This window comes from Anas platyrhynchos, chromosome 22, assembly GCF_047663525.1.
Source record: "Anas platyrhynchos isolate ZD024472 breed Pekin duck chromosome 22, IASCAAS_PekinDuck_T2T, whole genome shotgun sequence".
In the NCBI taxonomy this organism is placed as follows: domain Eukaryota; kingdom Metazoa; phylum Chordata; class Aves; order Anseriformes; family Anatidae; genus Anas; species Anas platyrhynchos.
This window is the reverse complement of record NC_092608.1, coordinates 7,881,069-7,899,896: the sequence shown is the minus strand read 5'-3', so window position 1 is coordinate 7,899,896 and position 18,828 is coordinate 7,881,069. Positions and strand designations below refer to the sequence as shown.

The window sequence follows — 18,828 nt, the reverse complement described above, 5'->3', positions numbered from 1 at the left end:
CTCTGGGCGCACATTCCCGTGGCACCTGGGCACAGCCACGGGTGCAGCCGCGCTCCCCGCGTCCGCTCTGCCAGTGCCATCTGCTGGCAAAGGCGGCCGCTTGTGCCAGGCGCCGCACGCGCCAGGCTGCACACACGCGTGTGCACACCCGCTCTCCCCCAGCACACGGGACACGCACGGGGTCAGCTCTGCAGGTTTATTTGCCCTCTGCGATGTCGGGAGGTCGCCGCTGCCCATCTCAGCTGTTGTTCTGTATGGTCTGGAAGAGAGAAGTGGCTGAGGGGGGTGCGACACGCCAGTGCCCTGGTAACCCGGCACCTTGGCGTCCCCACACCCCAATGTCCCAGCACCCTGATACCTGGGCACCCCGACACCCCAGCACCCTGGCACCCTGGCACCGCAACGTCCCAGCACCCTAGTGCCCTGGCACCCTGATATCTGGATCCACTGACACCTCAGCACCGCAGCACCCCAACATTATGGTACCCCAGCACCTCGACATCCCAGCCCCATGGTACCCTGACACCCCGACACCCCAACATTATGGCACCCCAACAACCTGGTCCCCAAACACCACAGCATCCCAGCACCCCATTACCCCAGAACCCCATTGTCCCAGCACCCCAGTGCCCACCTCAGCGATCCAGTCCTCAAAGGCAGAGACACGAGTGAACACAGTGGGCTTCTTCGGGGTGTCGCAGCCCAGTCCCGAGACGAAGCTGGCGATGCCATGCACCTCCCAGTGCCCATCCTCAGCCTGGCAGTTCAGGGGGCCGCCCGAGTCGCCCTGGGGATGGGGTTGGGGTCAGGCTGGGGTTGGGGTGCCCCGGTTTCCCCAGCACGGAGCAGCCCAGAGCGGCACTCACGTTGCAGCCAGCCTTCTCGGCTCCGCCAGCACAGATCATGGTGGTGCGGATGGCCAGGCTGCCCCACCAGTCGGGCTGCGTGCAGTGCTCGTAGTCCACCACGGGCATCAGCGCCTCCTGCAGCCGGTCCGGCAGCGGGCCGCCAGCTGCCAATGGGGGGGGGGGGGGGTCAGGGACCCAGACGGACAGCCCTGTGCCTGGCATCCTGCCCGCCAGCCCCATCCATCACACGTCCATCCAGCATCCACGCATCACCCGTCCATCATCTCTCTATCCATCATCCATCTATCCATTCCTCCATCCATCCCGCACCCATCCCACCATCCAAGCATCCAAACATCTGTCCATCATCCATCCATCGTCCATCAATCCTTCCAACGAGCCCCCATCCCTCCCTCCCATGTCCTTCCCTCCATCCCATCCTTCCCCCCTTCCATCCCTCCCTCCATTTCCCCATCCCTGTATCTCCACGCATCCCTCCCTTCCCCCACCCATCCCTCCTTTCCTCCATCTCTCCATCCCGCATCCATCCCCCCCCTCCCCGGGGAGCAGCCGGGCGCTGTCCCCACGCCGCGGGGACGCACTGGACAGACGTCCCCAGCCGCTCAGGTAGCAGGGGTAGCCGTCGGGCAGGATGGTGCCGGCGGGCGGCAGCTGCCCCGTCTGCACTTGGGTGTTGAGCACCGCGTTGTGCCGCAGTTTCATCAGGGCGATGTCGTTGCTGCCATAGGAGGACACACACACGTCGTGGGGGCTCTGGATGGGGACATCGTCCCCCCGCGCCACCGGGACCCTGCTCACCCGCAGGCCACGCACGAGCTTCTCCACTTGGGGTGCACGAAGATGTCAGAGGAGGCGACAGGGATGCGCTGCTCAGAGCCCTCGGCAGTGCTCATGTCGTACTCACCCAGCACCACCTCGTAGGTGAGCGTGGAGCTGCCCGTGGGGACACGGCCCTCAGGGGACGCCACGCTGTGTGGTACCGGGGGTGCCCTGGGGCATGGGGGCTGCAGCCCTCCTGCACCCATCCCCACAGCCTGCACACTCCTGCGTGCCCACCCTGCACCCTCCTTGCACACATCACCCCCTTGCACAGCCCATCACCCCCCTGCCCGTCCTCGCTGCATCCTGGATCTCCTGCGTGCACCCACCCTGCACCCCTCCCGCACCCCTCCCGTGCACCCACCCTGCACCTCGCACCCCCTGCACCCATCCTGCACCCTGCACCCCACATCCCCTCCATGTGCCCATCCCTGAACCCTGCATCATCCTTACCCCACCCGGCACCCCCCTGCACCCTACACCCATTCCATGCACCCGTCCTGCACCGTGCAGCCCACCTGCACCCATCCAGCACCCCCTACCCATCCTGTGCACCCCCCCCTGCTCCCATCCCGCGCCCCGCTCACGAGATGCAGTGCGCGGCCGTCATCACCCAGCCGGGTGCGATGAGGGTGCCCCCGCAGGTGTGCCGGAAGGTGCCGTCGCGCTCGTACTGCAGCGAGATCTGCAGCGGAGGGACACGGGGTGGAAAGGGGCCACGTCACCCACTGGGTGTCCCCGCCGCGTCCCCGTCCCCATCCCCGTGCCGCTCACCTGCCAGGGCCAGCTGTAGGGCACCGCATCCTCCCCGTTCACCACCCGCGACTGCGGTTCTTTTGGCAGCACCGCGGCCTGGCAGCCTGCGCGACAGGGTGTCGGTCACCCCAGGGTGCCGGGACCCCCAAATTGGGGATGCTGGGGGAGGTTGGGGACAGCTTACCGCTAGCCACAAGCAGCAGGGGGACAAGGAGCGTCAGCATCGTGATCCCAGCTCAGCAAGGGCCAACGGGTCGACCGCCAGCCTTAAATCTCCCCCCTTATCGGGGCACTCCCTACCCCAAGGACACCCCTGGGAAGGGGCAGCCGGCACCCAGCTGGGTGCTGCCAGGGGGCGCGGGGTGCCTCTGCGGGGTGGGGGCATGCCGGGACCCCTCCCTGCGGTCACACGGTGGGGGGCACCCCACAGGCATGGCTGAGGGGGTCCCAGCGCCCTGTGTGGGGCACTCCGGGGTGCCAGCCCCCCTGGGAGCCACACAGGTGTGGGGGCCGGGGGTTAACCATTAACGCCTGGCCTTGGCTATCAGGGCCGGGGGGGGGGCACATGGCCACCAGCACCCATCCAGCCAGGCCTGCGTGGGTGCGACCGGGGGCTGTGTGTCCCCATATGGTCCCCCATGGACTCAGTGCCATATATGCCACGTACACCCCCTCGGCACCGCAGCCCCCCTCCCATAGCAGCTCTGCCTCCTGTAGCCCCATAGCTCTCTCGCTCCTGGTGCCCCCAGCCCCCTTATAACCTCTATACCCCCCCAGGTCCCTTGTCCCCTCCAAAATCCCCATACCACCAGGTATCCACCACGGACCCTACAGTCCCTGTGCTCCCCAGGGCTCCTGTGTCCCCATAGCCCCCGTGCCCCTGGTGCCCCCAGCCACTCAGTTACCCCCTGTGCTCCCCATAGCCCTGGTGTCCCCCCATAGACCCCCAACACCATTAGTGCCCCCAGACACCCTATATCTCTGTGCTCCTTATAGTCCATATACACCATGATAAACCCCATACCCCCATGTACCCGGTGCCCCCCCCAGCCCCTGTGAACAGCTGTGTCCCCCAGAGTCCCTGTGTCCTCTACAGTCCCCATATCCTTTATGCACCTGGCACCCCATAGCTTCTATATGCCCTGTACCCCTATAGCCCCTGTGGCCCCCATACCCTCATGTCCTGGTCCCCCTATAGCCCCAAAGCCCCCATGCTCCCCCCCCCCACACAAACCCTTGTGCCCCCCATAGCCCCCACACCCAGAGGAACCCCCATGTCCCCAGTATCCCTCGTGCTTCTGAATACCCCTGGTCCCCCCATAGCCCCTACAAATCCCTGGGCAGCGATAACCCCCATATCCCCTATATCCCCATACCCTCAGTATCCTCCACAGTTCCCAATACCCCTGGTTCCTCCACGGCCCCATATAACCACATTTGCCCCCCTATAGCCCCTCTACTCCCACACAGCTGGTGGCCCCCATCACCCCCATCGACGTCCATGTCCCTGTCCCAGCCTGGGGCTGGCCCAGCGCCACCACCCTATGCTGGGGGCTGTGGGGTCCCCTGGTGGCTCTGGGTGTCCCCATGGGCCCGCTCGTGTCACCTGGGTGTTGCTGTGGGCACACCACACAGCAGCAGCCCCATGCGCACGTGTCCCTGTGTGTGTGTGTGTCTGGGTGTCCCCACAGCCCCCCGTGTCCCTGTGTGCTCCCCATGTCCCCACGGTGTCCCCACATGTCCCTATGGGCGTGCACAGAGGTGCCCCCCGGGGTCCCCACGCACCCCCATGTCCCCGTGGGTGCGCACAGAGGTGCTGCCATGCGTCCGCGAGTGGAGGTGCTCCCCATGTCCCCACGGTGTCCCTGCGTGTCCCCATGTCCCCGTGCCAACGCACGGAGTTGTCCCCGAGCTGTCCCCGCACACCCCACGTCTCTGTGCACCGAAGTGTCCCCAGGTGCTGCCACGCGCGCACGGGAGCTGCTCCCCACGGCCCCACACTGTCCCCACGTCTCCCCGTGGGCACGCACGGAGGTGCCCCCACGCTGTCCCCACGCTGTCCCCGCGCCCCCCCGTGTCTCCGCGCACCGAAGTGCCCCCCAGGCTGTCCCCAGGTGTCTCCACGCACCCGCACGGGAGCTGCTCCCCACGTCCCCAGGCTGTCCCCAGGCTGTCCCCACGTCCCCCGTGGGCACGCACAGAGGTGCCCCATGTCCCGCTCTCCCGTGTCGCCCCCGGGGTGTCCCCAGCTGTCCCCGTGCCCCCTCCCCATGTCCCCACGCGCCCCCGCGTGCACGCGCGGCGCTGCCCCTGTCTCCCACTCCCCGCCCCGGTCCCCCCCCCCCCCCCCCCCGTGGGCGCGTACCCCGGCGGCCCCGCCCAGCCCGGGGCCGGGGCCGGGGCCGGGACCGGGGCGGCGGCGGCGGCGCGGAGCGGAGCGGGACGGAGCGGAGCGGGGCGATGGGGCCGCCGGTGCCCGCCGCGCTGGGCGCCCTGCTGCTGCTCGGGGCCCTCGGAGTGAGTCTGGGGGCGGCGGGGAGCGGGGCCGGGTGGGAGCAGGGGGGGGGGGTTCCCCCCCACACCGTGGACCGGGTCCGGGGCTGGGGGTCCCCCCCTCCCAGTGCCTTGTCCCGTGGAGGAATTCGGGTCCCCCCCGCCCCTCTCCCTCGCCGTGCGCTGCGCCCCCGCGGCTGGGGACGCCGTCCTGACCGCCCCGTCCCGCGGGGGAGTTGGGGACCCCCCCCGCACCCCACGCGCAACTTGGGGACGTGGGGGAGGCGCTGCGACGCCGGGGAGAGGGGGGCAGCAGCCTGCCCTGACCCCTGCGGCACCGGGGCCCCCCATGGACCGGGGGGAGTTGGGGTCCCCCCGGGGGCTGTGGGGTCCCCCTGCCCCATCCCCGGCCCCGTCAGGAAGCCGGGGTCACCCACGGAGTGGGGGTGCGTGGGGTCCCCGTGCCTTGTCCCCGAGGGAACTGAGGTCTTCCTGGACTGGAGATGGGGGTCCCCACCACCCTGCCCCATCCCATCTGGGAATTGGGGTCCCCCGGCCTTTGGGGTCCCCACCATCCCCCAAAGCAAGCAGGGGTTCAGGCTGTGACCCCGTGGGACCCCATAGGTCCCACGGGGGGCACATGTGGGAGTGCGTCCTGCTTTTGGGGTACTGCGCACCCCCAGGGTCCCCCCATCCCCCTCTCCCGCCCTGGCTAAATTTAAAGGGTGACAGGCAGCACCGGGCAGCCTGTAAAAATAGCGTTCCCGAAATACCCCCGGGGCTGGGGGGGCCACCAGTCATGGGGGGGCTGCCTAGGGGGGTCCCTTGGGTACCCCCAGGGGGTTCAGGGTGCAGGCTGGGGCTGCTGAGATAGGGCTGGGCCTGGTCCCCAAATCTAGAGGGGTCCCAAAGCGTGGAGCTGGGGGGGTTCCACCGGGTGCTGTGGGGGCCCCACCCGTGCTGGGGGGGGGGCAGCGGGGTGGTTTGGGGCTGGGACGCTGCCCGGGGCGGAGAACAGAGGGGCCTTTCTGCTCAGGGCCATGCTGGCAGGGCCGTGCCCCCCCCCCCGCCTCCACAGGGCAGAGGGGTGACGAGGCTGGGGGGGGGGGGGCTGCGGCTTTGCACCCCCCCAGCCCTGCTGCCACTGTGCGGGTGAGGGGGGTCTGGGGACAGCAGATGGGGGGGGGGGCACCAAGCATGCTCGGGACACCCAGGAATGTGCCAGGGTGAGGGAGGGGGGGGCACCAGCCCTATGGCACCGTGGCGTCAGGGCCAGCCCCACCCTCCCGTTAGGGGGGGTTTGGGGGCTTGGGGGTGCCCCCCCCACAGTGTCCCGTGCCAGGAAGGGTTAAGGCAGGCACAGGGAGAGGTCAGGGCAGGAATGTGCGATAGCATCGGGCCTGGGGGCAGGGGCGGGCGGGGGGGGCACAGTGGGGCACGCACACGCGTGTGCCCCCCGGCTGCGTGCACGCCGTGCCACGGGGGGGCTGGCACCCGCATGGCACCCCCGTGCCGTGCCGCCCTCGCACACTTGGGCTTGCACACGAACGTGCGTGCCGCTGCGTGTGCTTGCACGCCTGTGCGTGAGTCTGAGCGTGCTTTAGGGGACGGCTCTGCACGTGGGGGGCCTTCGGCCTCGCACCACCCTGCTGGGGACCCCCGGGGACCCCCTGGGCTCTGCCACCGCCGCGTGTGGCCCTGTGCGCCCCGGGCACACTTTGCCCCTGCCCCGTCGCCAGCTCCTGAGGCGGCCGAATGCTCCCATCGCCAAAGATGGCCTGGGCAGGAGCAGGCCGGGGAGGAGGAGGAGGAGGCCGAGGAGGAGGAGGAGGAGGCCGGGGACGAGGAGGAGGAGGGTGCCCGCCCGCCTGGGTCGGCCGCCAGCCCGGCGTGCCAGCGCGCCTGGTCCCCTCGCGTTCCCTCTGCCCCGAAACGCGGCCATTCGGGATAAATTAGGCAATGCAGAGCGGGGAGGAATGTGCCCGGGGGGGGGCACCCTGCTCCCCCCTCCCTTCGCTCCCCCTCTCCTCCAGCGGGGTTCAGGCTCCCCCCAGCCAACGCTCCCACCCTGCAGCTGTTTTTGCCCCCAAATCACTGGGGGGGGGGGGGCGGGGGAGAGTCAGGGGGGGTCAGGCAGCTGCTGCCGTCCCCTGGGGGCGTCCCCGCCAGCTGTGGCGGCACGGGGGGGGGGGGGATTGCACCCCCTCCAACCCCCCCAGCCCACAGGCGCTCAGCACCGCAGCCGGGTGCCCTTGGCCGGGGAGGCCGGCGGGCGGAGGAAGCTGTCGGGGGGAAACACCTTTTGGCTTGGAGAGCTCCGGCCTTGGGGAAACAATGGGGCTGGGGGGGGCGGCTATTAATAACCCCCCCCCGGTTATTATTCCTGGCCCCTCCACGGCCGGGGCTTCCTGCTCGCCGGGGCGATGCGTCACCCCGCGCTTCCTCCTCTTCCTCGCCCAGCCGCCGCGGTGCAAAGGGGGGGGGGCACATCCATAGGGTGGATTTATGGGGGGGGCCCTCTGCGGTTCGGGGCGTCGAGCGAAGCCGCACGTGGCGCCGGCGGACGTGACAGCGGGGTGGTGCTTCCTCCTCTTCCTCCTCCTCCTCCTCCTCCTCCTCCTCCTCCTCCTCCAGCCGGTGCTGTGGAGCCGGGGGCCCCCCCGCACCTCATTTCCCCGGTCCCAATGGAGGCCGGGGCAGGATTTGGGCTGGGGAGTGGAAAATGTGAGCGGCGGTGGCCGGCCGGGCGCTCTGCCCCACCGGGTGAGCCGGGCGCCCGGGTGCCGCGGCCGGGGCCGCTTCCGGTAACCCGAGATGGGTCCGGGCCCCCCCGCACCCCCCTGGCGCCCGGCCCCGCCACCGGACAGCTGGGCTGGGGCTGCCGGGGGGGCACCGTGCCCGCCAGGCCCCACTGCATGGGGGGGGTGGTGGCAGAGCACCCGCAGGCTCAGTGCATGAGTGGGAAGCAGCAGCAGAGCACCCTGACACCTGCAGCGAGTTTGGGGGTGCGGGGGGGGGGATGGCAGAGCACCCACCCCATCAGTGCATGTGTGGCTGTGGAGCACCCACAAGCTCGGTGCATGCATGGGGGCACCAGCCTTGTACCCCCCCTCAGTGCATGTGTGAGGAGCAGCAGCAGAGCACCCACGAGCTTGGTGCGTGTGTGGGGGCACCAGCAGAGCACCCCCACACTCAGTGCATGCACTGGGGGCACCGTGCATGCATTACAGGCACCAGTAGCACACCCCCAAACTCCGTGCATGCATGGGGGGGGGCAGCAGCAGAGCACTCACCAGCTCAGTGCATGCCTGGGGGACCCCCCCTCGTGCCTCAGTTTCCCCCACTGCACCCTCTATGCCCAGGCCAGCAGCGGCACCTGCGGGGCATCCCCTCCCGCAGCCAGGTTATTTTGGGGCGCCCGCCGTCTGTGCAGTGAGGGGGGGGGGGAACGCCACGATTCCCACCCATTGTGCGGGCGAGAGGGTAAATCCCCCCCGGGCTCCGCGCCGGCCCCCAGCGCCTGCTTAATCCGCCTGCGCTTGTTTGCACAGCAAAGTGCTGCCCCGACGGATTCCTCCTCGCCAGCCTGCACGGGCGCCAGTGTGTGTGTGTGGGGGGGGGGGAGCGGCCCTCATCCCCCCCCCCCGGCACTGTGGGAACCGCGGTGGGTGCTGGGGGCACCCAAGGGGGCAGCCGGCAGGGTGCTGGTGCCCGTTCGCGTGTGCACACGGGGGCATTGCAGCTGCAGGGTGTGGATGCGTGGTGCTTTGTCGCCGTGCATGCAAGTCCCCGTGTTGCTGCGTGCACAAGGTTGTGCACAGGAATGCGGTGGGTGGGCGGCGGGGGGGGGCGCGAGATGAGCTCATCCCCCCCCCCCCCCAGCTCCCTCTTCCCAGCCGCGCCGGCCGTGGTGACTCCACCGCCCAGCTATGCAGCCCCGGCCCTGCCAGCAGCGGAGCCCCGGTGACGTGGCCTGGCGGTGATGGCCATGTGTCCCCCCCCTCCAGGTGACCCACGGTGCCAGGGGTCTGGCCGAGACCACGTTCCCTGAGGACACGGTGGCCGACCGCGTTGGGGGCGCGCGGGGGCGGCGGTACTACGCCCAGCTCTCCGATGACGAGGACCTGCTGGCAGATGAGGCGTCCGGGGGTAATGTGGCACGGGGTGGCACTGGGGGACGCGCACGCACACGGGGCTGCGTGGTCCCTGGGTGTCCCCGAGGGCTCACGGTGTTGCTCCCGCAGATGGCAGTGGGGAGTACGGCAGCGGTGACATCCAGCTGGTGGCCGGGAGCCCCTCGGTGCCTGGCGTTGGGCTGGCACCCACCGGTAAGGGGACGCCTCTGGGTGGCACCGGTGCCCGCGGGACACTGCGCTCCTCTGCGCTGCGCTCAAGCTCTGTCTCTTCTCCATCCTCTCTGCTCTCCTTCCTCCTCCTCCTCCTCCTCGGCGGGCAGTGCCCGTGCCCCCGCCAGCAGGCATGGTGGTGGCCGAGCCCGAGGATGACCCCCCGCTGAGTAAGTGCCACTTCTTGTGACCCCCCCCCGCCACCTTCCGACTTTTTCTCAGTCCTGTGGGCTGGTTTCCTTCAGTGGCGGGGGGCTGGCTGATGCGGGGGGGTGCTGCTGGGGTTGGGGGTACCTGAGGGGTATTTTTTGGGATGCCAACACCCTCTCCTCTTCCCCCCCCCCCCAGTTTATTTCCGGGCGCTGGTGAACTTCACCCACAGCATCGACTACAGCCCCCGGCTGGAGGATGCCAATTCAGACGAGTTTCGGGAGGTCTCAGAGGCCGTGGTGGATACTGTAAGTGGGGCGCGCCAGGGGGGAACCCCCAGCCCAGGTTTTGGTGGGGGGCACCCAAGGGTGCGCCCTCACCCCCTGTGCTTCCCCTGCTTCAGCTGGAGTCAGAGTATTACAAGATCCCTGGGGACCAAATGGTCAACGTGGTGTTCATCAAGTGAGTGGGGGCATGGGGGGCAACGGGGAGGTTTGGGCACGCAGGGGAGGTTTGGGGAGGATGAGAAGATTTGGGGGTAATGGGGAGGCTTGGGGTGCAGGGGAGGCTCAGGAGTTATGGGAAGGTTTGAGGTGCAGGGGAAGTGTGGTGGGGTGTGGGGAGGTTGGGGGACATGGCTGGATTTGGGGTGCAGAGGAGGTTTGGGAGGGTGGAGAGGTTTTGGGGTGCAGGGAAGTTTGGAGGCAGAGGGAGGTCTGGGGATGAGATGCTTTGGGGAGTGCAGAGGAGGTGTGGGGGCATGAGAAGTTTTGGGGTGCGAGGGAGGTACAGGGTGCAGGGGAGGTTTTGGGGGAGCAGGAAGTTTTGGGGGTACATGGGGGTTGGGGTGGGGGCTTTGAGGTGCTGACCCCCTGCCCACAGGGAGCTGGAGGGCAGCGTCTTCGTGGAGCTGGATGTGGGCTCAGAGGGCAACGGGGACGAGGCGCAGATCAGGGCCGTGCTGCAGGACGTGGTGGCTGCTGGCTCCATCGCCTCCTTCGTCACCTCGCCCGTCGGCTTCCAGTTCCGACGCCTGGGGGCCGGTGAGCACCAGGGGGGCACAGAGCACCCCCCCCACCCTAAACCTCAATTGCGGGGCCACTGGGGACAGCACGGGGTCCTGCGTGCCAGCACGCCTTGAGCCCCCCATTTTTTGCCGTTTGCATTGTGATACCTAAGAGTGGGTGATGGGGGGGACAGGACACAGGACACCCCCCCTGACAGTAGCCCCCCCCCCCCGTGCAGTGACCCCTCATCTGCGCCCCTGCACTGCCCTGGAGTTCTCCTGCGGCAGTGGCGAGTGCATTGCCCAGGAGTACCGCTGCGACCGCCGCCCCGACTGCCGCGACGCTTCGGATGAGCAGGGCTGCGGCGAGCCCCCCCCAGCCACCTCTCCGGCGCGCCCCGTGCCCCCCAGCACAGCCCGGCCCGCCACCACCCGCCCGCTGGTCACCATCCCTGCCACCACCCGCCGCCCCCTGCCACCCAAAGCTGGGTGCCGGCCAGCCGAGGCCACCTGCGCCGATGGGCGGTGCGTGCCCCGTGACTACCTCTGCGATGGCGAGCGCGACTGCGCCGATGGCAGCGACGAGGAGGACTGCGGTGAGTTAGCGGGGGGGTGGCGGCGGTGGCGGTGGCACCCCCCCGGGGTGGGTGCTGACACCCTGCCCCCACCAGGCACCCCGTCGCCCTGCGAGCCCAATGAGTTCAAGTGCCGCAATGGGCACTGCGCCCTGAAGCTGTGGCGCTGCGATGGGGACAACGACTGCGGGGACGGCTCAGATGAGACCGACTGCCGTGAGTGTGGCTGGGAGCAGTGGGGACGTGTGGTGACACGGCTCCGGCTGATGGCTGCTGTTCCTTGTAGCCACCAAGGCGCCCGGTGCGGCGTGTGGGCCAGACCAGTTCAGCTGCGTAGCCAGCGGGACCTGCATCCCCGCCAGCTACCACTGCGACGAGGAGCCCGATTGCCCCGACCGCTCCGACGAGGTTGGCTGCAGTAAGTGGCACCCGGGGTCATGGGGACACCGGACAGGGGTTGGGGACAGCGTGTCGTGGCACTGTGCTGGGGACACCGCACCCAAGTGGGGGGGGGGCGCAGTGATGAGGACAGTGCGCTGCTGCGCATGGCTGGGAGACGGTGCCGGGGACACTGCGCCCAAGCTGTGGCGTGGCTGGGGACCCTGATGTGGCACCGTGCTGGGTGCCGTGCTGGTGACACTGCCAGCCAAATGGGGCAGGGGTCCCTGGGCTGGGCACCCCGTGCCCAAGCTGTGCCGTGCTGGGGTCCCTGTGCCGTGTCACCCAGCATGGTGCCATGGAACCCCGCGTCCCCCGAGCTGGGCGGGAGACCTCGTGGCGTGGCACCGTGCTGGGGCGCTGGGGTCCCCGCAGCCGGGGGCGCTGGGCGCAGGGGGTGACACGCGTGCCCTGCAGTGCCGCCGCAGGTGGTGACGCCGCCGCAGGAGTCGGTGCAGGCGGTGCCGGGGCAGACGGTGAGCTTCACCTGCGCCGCCACCGGCGTGCCCACCCCCATCATCACCTGGCGCCTCAACTGGGGGAACATCCCCCCCAGCCGCAGGTGGGTGGGGCCCCGGGAGGGTGGGGCCCAAGGGAGGGGCGAGGTCAAGGGGTGGGGGGGGGGGGGCGAGGGGGGGACATCTCCCCATGGGGCTTCTGTGTGGGTGGGGCTTGCAGGAGGGGTGTGGCCAACGGTGGGCGTGGGGTGAGGTTTGGGGAGGGGTCTGCAAGGGTGGGGCTCACGCAAGGGGCGTGGCTGTGGGGTGGGAGGAGCTTTGGGGGGGGGCTCAGCAAGGGGCAGGGTTGTGCCCAAGGCTGGTCCTTGTGCTGGGTGGCATGGTGTGCCGGGCACCAAGCGTGTCGTGCACCAGGTGTGTCATGCACCAGTTGTGTTGTGCACCGAGCGTGTCATGCGCCAATTGTGTTGTGCACTGAGCGTGTCGTGCACAAGGTGTGTCATGCACCAGGTGTGTCATGCACCAGTTGTGTTGTGCACCGAGCGTGTCATGCGCCAATTGTGTTGTGCACTGAGCGTGTCATGCACCAGGTGTGTCGTGCACCAAGCGTGTCATGCACCAGGTGTGTCGTGCACCAGTTGTGTTGTGCACTGAGCGTGTCGTGCACAAGGTGTGTCATGCACCAGGTGTGTCGTGCACCAAGGATGCTGTGCACCAAGTGTGCTGTGCACCCAGCACGCCATGTGCCAAGCACGCCATGCACTGAGCGTGCGGTGCCGTGAGTGTGCGGTGCAGTGAGCATGCCGTGCAGGGTGTCCATCGTGAGCGAGGGCGGGCAGGGCACACTGACTATCCGGGACGTGAAGGAGGCTGACCAGGGCGCCTACACTTGTGAGGCCATCAACACCCGCGGCATGGTCTTCGGCATCCCCGACAGTGTCCTCACTGTCACCCCCCGCCCCGGTGAGCATCCCCAGCTGCCGCCACCTCCCCGTCCTTTGCTCCTGTCCCTGCGCCCTCACCTGATCCCCTCCCCGTCCCCGCAGGTCCCTGCCCCGAGGGCCACTTCCAGGTGACGGGCACATCCCGCTGCCTGCCCTGCTTCTGCTTCGGTGTCACCACCGCCTGCCGTGCCACCGCCCGCCACCGCCACCGCCTGCATCTGCGCTTCGACCGCCCTGATGACTTCAAGGGTAAGTCGCCGGGACAGGGGGACAGGGCGCAGGGAGGGGGGCGACACACAGGGCTGAGCCTCTCCCCACAGGTGTCAATGTGACGGTGCCATCAACTCCGTCCCTGCCGGCGCTCTCAGCCACCCAGCTGCATGTGGATGTGGCCACTGAGGAGTTCCAGCTCCTGGACCTGTCCCGGCGCTTCCTGGCTCTCGATGCTTTCTGGGCGCTGCCGGCCCCCTTCCTGGGTGACAAGGTGACCGTGGGGCAGCAGCAGGGCTGGGGACACCCCGGCACAGCTGCTGACACCGCGCTGCCCTTGCCAGGTGGACGCCTACGGTGGGGCACTGAGCTACAGCGTGCGCTACCGGCTGGGCCGGGGGCCCCCTGAGCCAGCCCCCCGCCCCGACGTGCTGCTGCGGGGCCGGGGCCGCCAGCTCCAGGCGCGTGCTGGGGACACCCAGCCTGACATCCTCAACCAGCGCCGCATCCCCTTCACCGAGGTGGGTGCACTGGGGACGGGCACCGAAAGGCGCTGATGGGTGCTGGTGGCACCCTGGGGTGACGCCGGTGCTCACCATCCCCACAGGACAACTGGGAGGACGAGACAGGCGCTCCGGTGAGCCGGGAGCTGCTGCTGATGGTGTTGCAGGAACTGGAGGGCATCTTGGTGCGGGCGGTGTATGATGGGCGCATGGCCAGCGTGGGGCTCAGCGACGTGGCCATGGATATCACCAGTCCTGGGGACACCGGCCTGGCACCTGCCGGGGATGTTGAGGAGTGCAGGTGACTGGCGGTGGCTTGCGGGCACTGGCAAAGCAACGCACCCACTGGTGTGGTGTCACCAGCGCAGTGCCACCGTCATGGTGCCACCATCACACCTCTGTGTCCCCAGGTGCCCCGTGGGCTACACGGGGCTGTCGTGCCAGCGGTGCGCCGCCAATTTCGAGCGGGTGCCGCAGGGACCCTACCTGGGGACCTGCTCGGGCTGCAGCTGCCATGGCCATTCCAGCACCTGCGACCAGGTCTTTGGGCACTGCCTGGTAAGGACAGGGACATGGGGACAGCGGACATGGGGCCAGGGGCTCAGCCACATGGCAGTGCCACCAACCCCTGTGCCGTCCCCGCAGAACTGCCAGCACAACACGGAGGGTCCCCAGTGCGAGAAGTGCAAACCTGGCTTCTTTGGCGATGCCACGCAGGGCACGGCCACCGCCTGCCGCCCCTGCCCCTGCCCCTACACTGAGCCATCCCGCAGGTGGGTGCTGCCCCAGGAGGTTTGGGGGAAACTGGTGGCACATCATGGCCCCATGTCACCATCACCTCGCCCGCAGGTTCTCTGAGTCGTGCTTCCTGGACACAGATGGCCAGGCCACCTGCGACGCCTGCGCCCCCGGCTATGCTGGCCGCCGCTGCGAGAGGTGGGTGGGCAGGGGGTGGTGAAACGCGGGCTGGGAGCATGGGCACCCCGGCCCCCTCCCACGGGCCCCTGTCCCCATCCTCCCCCAGGTGCGCCCCAGGCTATGAGGGAGACCCCATCCAGCCAGGCGGCAAGTGCACCCGCATCGGTGAGTGCTGTCCCGTTGTCCCCCCGTGCCCCCCCAGCTCTGCCTGTTCCTCACCGTCTCTCCCCGCAGGCCAGGAGCTCATCAAGTGTGATACACGTGGAGGCAAGGACGCGGTGGGCGGCACGTGCCGCTGCAAGGTGGGTGTCCACCTGCCCCAAACCCGCAGCACCCAGGCTGGTCCCTGCAGCACCCAGCCCTGTCCCCCGCGGCACCCAGTTCATTTTCCCCAGCACCCAGTTCCCCACAGCATCCCTGTGGCACCCAGTCCAATTCCCCAGGGTTTTCCAGTCCTCCCATAGCACCCAGTTTGTCAGTCCTCCTGGCACCTAGGTTTCCAGCCCCCTGCAGCACCCAGTTTCCCCATCCCCACAGCACCTGTTTTCCCAGTCCCTGTCCCCTCTTGCAGCCCAACGTGACGGGGCGGCAGTGCGATGAGTGCGCGGCCGGGACCTTCCACCTGAGCGATGCCAACCCCGACGGCTGCCTCAAGTGCTTCTGCATGGGCGTCTCGCGGCAGTGCGCCAGCTCCTCCTGGAGCCGTGACCAGGTACCCTGTGCCGTGCCGTGTTGTGCTGTGCCACGTTGTGCCGTGCTCTGCTGTGCCATGGTGCACCACGCTCTGCCTTGTGTTGTGCCATGTTGTGCACTGCCAAGCAGCACCGTACCATGTCCCATACCCCTGTCCCCCACCCCTGCAGGTCCGTGTCACTGCTGAGGAGGTGTCGCCACTGCACCTGACCAACCTGGCAGGCACGGGGACGATGATCAAGGGCTCACGCTTCGCTGCCCCACGGGAGCTCGTCTTCTCCGACTTCTACACACTGCCCCGTGACGTCTACTTCTGGGTTCTGCCCACGTCCTTCACCGGAGACAAGGTGCAGTGGTGGGGACGAGGGGGGGGACAGCAGGGCGTCCCTGAGCCCGGCTGAGCCCTGTCCCCATGCAGGTGACATCGTACGGGGGCGAGCTGCAGTACACGGTGACGCACCACGCGCCAGCAGATGCCCAGCCACTGCAGCGGCAGCCCGACGTCCTGCTGCAAGGCAACGGCATCTTCCTGGAGCACTTCTCTGATGCCACCCCTGTGCCCGGTGTCCCCACCACTGTCACCGTGCCCTTCCGCGAGGTGAGAGCTGGCGTCCCCCTGGGGTGGGCGCTGGGGCTCTGGGGACACATCGGTCACCGCGGGGCTGTGCCTGCAGCACGCTTGGCGCCGGGCAGATGGGCGCGAAGCCACCCGGGAGCACCTCCTGATGGCCCTGGCCGACATCGATGTCCTCATGATCCGCGCATCCTACACAGACCAGCCGATGGAGAGCAGGTACCGGGGCGGCGTGGTGCTGGCTGGGGACAGGGGACAGGTGGGCAGGGCGGTGGGGACATCCTGTCTCGCCCTGCAGGCTCGCTGATGTCCGCCTGGACGTGGCCGTGCCCCATGCCACCGGCCGGGCACCGGCGCTGGAGGTGGAGGACTGTGCCTGCCCCCCCGGCTACCGCGGCCCCTCCTGCCAGGTGAGCCCCCCGCTGTCCCCATGGCTCTGGGGATGCAGCCGGTGGCTGACACCCGTCCCTGTCCCTGCAGGACTGCGACGTGGGCTACACCCGCAGCACCAGCGGGCTCTACCTGGGCACCTGTGAGCGCTGCCAGTGCCATGGGCACGCCGACGAGTGCCATCCTGAGACGGGCGAGTGCCAGGTGAGCCCAGCGCTGGCATGGGGACAGCATGGGGGGCATGGTGGGGACCCCCTCGCCGTGCCAGCATCTCCCTCTCCCCCCAACACCAGGGCTGCCGGGACCACACGGAGGGCACGCAGTGTGACAAGTGCCAGCCTGGCTACTACGGCGATGCCACCCGTGGCACCCCGGGAGACTGCCGGCCCTGCCCCTGCCACGGGCCCCACACTGACACCCAGTAGGTGCCCCCCACCTCCTCCCCGTGCCCCCAGGGGCCACCAGCTGGGGCTCACCCATCGCCCTGCCCTCCCCTCTCCCATGCAGGAGCTGCTTTGAGGACACAGACGGGCAGCCCACGTGCAGTGCCTGCGCCCCGGGACACAGTGGGCGCCTCTGCGAGAGGTGCGGGAGATGCTGGGGTGGTGGTGGGGTGGCAGGGGTTTTGGGGACCCCCCTCATTGGCTTATTTCATGCCCCCTCAAAGGTGCTCACCTGGCTACGTGGGGGACCCGCTGCGGGGAGAGCCATGCCAAGGTGAGTGTCCTGGGGAGGGGACAACGCCGTGTTCTCTGTTGGGGTCCCCACCTAACCACTGCCCCCCCCCCATGTGATATCCCCAGAGCCAGGGGCCACCGGTGACCAGTGCCAGTGCGACCAGCAGGGCAGCATTGGTGAGCGCTGCGATGCCAGCGGGTTGTGCCAGTGCAAGGTGAGCCCTGTCCCCATGCCGTGCCATGTCCCCACATCGGTGGGGGGGGACAAAACCACAGCGTCACCCTCCCCGTCCCCTGCAGGCCAACGTGGAGGGTCCCCGCTGTGCCACCTGCCGCCCCCACCACTTCCACCTGAGCGCCGAAAACCCGGCAGGCTGCCTGCCCTGCTTCTGCATGGGCATCGTCCAGCACTGTGCCAGCACCTCCTACTCCCGCGACACAGTGAGTCCCTGTCCCCACGGGTCCCCACGATCCCCCAGTGTCCCCAGGCCACTCACCCGCCCTGCCCCACAGGTCCGGACGCCCTTCGGCCCCGGGAGCTGGCAGGGCTTCGCGCTGGTGAACCGGCAGCGCAGCACCCGCGTGGCCACCGGCTTCAGCGTGGAGATGGGCGCCGCGGGGCCCCGGCTCACCTACGGGCGCTTCGGGGAGCTGTCCCCTGAGTCCTACTACTGGCAGCTGCCCCAACCCTACCAGGGGGACAAGGTAACGGCCGGCACCCAGGGGTGCCCCCTCCTCGGGGTTGCCCTTGGGACCCCCAGCTCCGTGGGCACCCCTGGGTGCTCGCCCCGGCACGGTTAGCACAGGGAGGTGGACGCAGGCTCCCAGTGCCTCCTGCTTCCTCCCCCCTTCCTTTTCTCTTCTCCATTTCTTCCCTTTTCCTTTTATTTTCATTTTTTCTCCTTCTTATCCTTTCTCTTCCCTTTTAATTTTCCTTCTTAATTTTTCATTTCCTCTTCTTCCTTTTTCCTCTTCCCTTTCCCTTTCCTCTTTTTCCTTGCCTTTCCCCTTCCACTTTTATCTTCTTTCCTTTTCTTTTCCCTTTTCTTTTTGATTTTATTTTCCATTTCCTTCTCCTTCTCTTCTTCCCTTTTCCTTTTTCCTTTTTCCCTTTTCCCTTTTATTGTTTCCTTTTCCCTTTTTCCCCTTTCCCTTTTTTTCTCTTTTTTATTTTTTCCCTCTTTTCCCTTCCCCTTTCCCTTCCCCTGCCCGTTCCCTCTTTTCCATCCCCTTCCTCCCTTCCCCCTCAACCTCCCCAGCTCCCCAGAGGCCTTTCCCCAGGGCCAACCCTCAGCTCCCTGCAGGGCAGAACCCGGGGGGGTCCCCACACATGCACTGGGGCCCCCCCATTCCCACCTCCCCTTTTCCCACCCGCAGGTGGGCTCCTACGGCGGGCGGCTCCGCTACACCCTCAGCTACACCCCAGGGGGCCGGGGGGCCCCCCTGCCTGATGCCGACATCCAGATCACGGTAGGGGGGTGACAGTCTGGGGGGAGCTGGGGAGGGGGTACGGCAGCAGAACCTCCCTGACCCCCCCCGTATCCTCAGGGCAACGACATCACGCTGGTGGCGTACCAGCCTGACCTGCCCCCCGGCACACCGCACGACTTCGAGATCGTTTTTCGGGAGGTAGGAGCAGACACCTGCCTTTGGTCCCCAGCACCTGGCACCCCCTGGCACCCGGGGGGTGGGTGCCGAGGTGGTGCCCCCCCTAACAGCACCTCCCTGCCCGCAGCAATACTGGCAGCGGCCGGATGGGCAGCCGGCCACACGGGAGCATCTCCTGATGGCACTGGCCGACCTGGACGAGATCCTGATCCGTGCCACCTACTCCACCAGCACGGCCGCGTCCAGCATTGCCGGTGTCAGCATGGACGTGGCCGTGCCCCCCCGGCCTGGCCTCCCCCCGGCGCTGGAGGTGGAGGAGTGCCGCTGCCCCCCGGGCTACCGTGGCCTCTCCTGCCAGGTGAGCCGGCCCCCGGCGTGCTCCAGGTCTGTGGGGAGGTGTG

At 68.4% G+C, this 18,828-nt stretch overlaps 2 protein-coding genes across 10 annotated transcripts in view; one reads left to right on the top strand and one right to left on the bottom strand.

The window, feature by feature from the left end:
• Positions 1–181: 181 nt before the first annotated feature.
• Positions 182–3,291, bottom strand: CELA3B (chymotrypsin like elastase 3B). The gene is made up of 8 exons (XM_027447367.3): positions 2,629–3,291; positions 2,463–2,548; positions 2,276–2,373; positions 1,668–1,802; positions 1,451–1,587; positions 867–1,012; positions 635–787; positions 182–259 (listed from the first exon to the last, which is right to left on the bottom strand). Exons 1-8 carry the CDS (start codon positions 2,666–2,668, stop codon positions 239–241), a joined length of 816 nt encoding a protein of 271 aa, XP_027303168.1. The 5' UTR covers positions 2,669–3,291; the 3' UTR covers positions 182–238.
• A 1,513-nt stretch (positions 3,292–4,804) lies between these two features.
• The window catches only part of HSPG2 (heparan sulfate proteoglycan 2), a 34,517-nt gene continuing 20,493 nt past the window's right edge, over positions 4,805–18,828 (top strand). For 6 of the 9 annotated variants that reach the window (XM_072026767.1, XM_072026766.1, XM_072026765.1 and 3 more), the window contains exons 1-36: positions 4,805–4,961; positions 8,945–9,086; positions 9,182–9,265; positions 9,394–9,453; positions 9,632–9,741; positions 9,837–9,895; positions 10,316–10,476; positions 10,679–11,035; positions 11,111–11,230; positions 11,301–11,432; positions 11,870–12,014; positions 12,722–12,873; positions 12,957–13,103; positions 13,175–13,338; positions 13,409–13,585; positions 13,672–13,868; positions 13,978–14,125; positions 14,213–14,340; positions 14,417–14,503; positions 14,592–14,650; positions 14,720–14,787; positions 15,057–15,197; positions 15,349–15,525; positions 15,597–15,776; positions 15,853–15,971; positions 16,051–16,162; positions 16,233–16,346; positions 16,436–16,563; positions 16,650–16,727; positions 16,810–16,859; positions 16,946–17,034; positions 17,120–17,260; positions 17,333–17,524; positions 18,197–18,289; positions 18,368–18,448; positions 18,555–18,785. In XM_072026767.1, coding sequence (XP_071882868.1) covers positions 4,905–4,961; positions 8,945–9,086; positions 9,182–9,265; positions 9,394–9,453; positions 9,632–9,741; positions 9,837–9,895; positions 10,316–10,476; positions 10,679–11,035; positions 11,111–11,230; positions 11,301–11,432; positions 11,870–12,014; positions 12,722–12,873; positions 12,957–13,103; positions 13,175–13,338; positions 13,409–13,585; positions 13,672–13,868; positions 13,978–14,125; positions 14,213–14,340; positions 14,417–14,503; positions 14,592–14,650; positions 14,720–14,787; positions 15,057–15,197; positions 15,349–15,525; positions 15,597–15,776; positions 15,853–15,971; positions 16,051–16,162; positions 16,233–16,346; positions 16,436–16,563; positions 16,650–16,727; positions 16,810–16,859; positions 16,946–17,034; positions 17,120–17,260; positions 17,333–17,524; positions 18,197–18,289; positions 18,368–18,448; positions 18,555–18,785 — 4,680 coding nt within the window. In that variant the 5' untranslated portion in view covers positions 4,805–4,904. The remainder of the gene's footprint in view (positions 4,962–8,944; positions 9,087–9,181; positions 9,266–9,393; positions 9,454–9,631; positions 9,742–9,836; positions 9,896–10,315; positions 10,477–10,678; positions 11,036–11,110; positions 11,231–11,300; positions 11,433–11,869; positions 12,015–12,721; positions 12,874–12,956; positions 13,104–13,174; positions 13,339–13,408; positions 13,586–13,671; positions 13,869–13,977; positions 14,126–14,212; positions 14,341–14,416; positions 14,504–14,591; positions 14,651–14,719; positions 14,788–15,056; positions 15,198–15,348; positions 15,526–15,596; positions 15,777–15,852; positions 15,972–16,050; positions 16,163–16,232; positions 16,347–16,435; positions 16,564–16,649; positions 16,728–16,809; positions 16,860–16,945; positions 17,035–17,119; positions 17,261–17,332; positions 17,525–18,196; positions 18,290–18,367; positions 18,449–18,554; positions 18,786–18,828) is intronic. The other 3 variants (XM_072026769.1, XM_072026763.1, XM_072026768.1) reach the window with 2 other exon arrangements.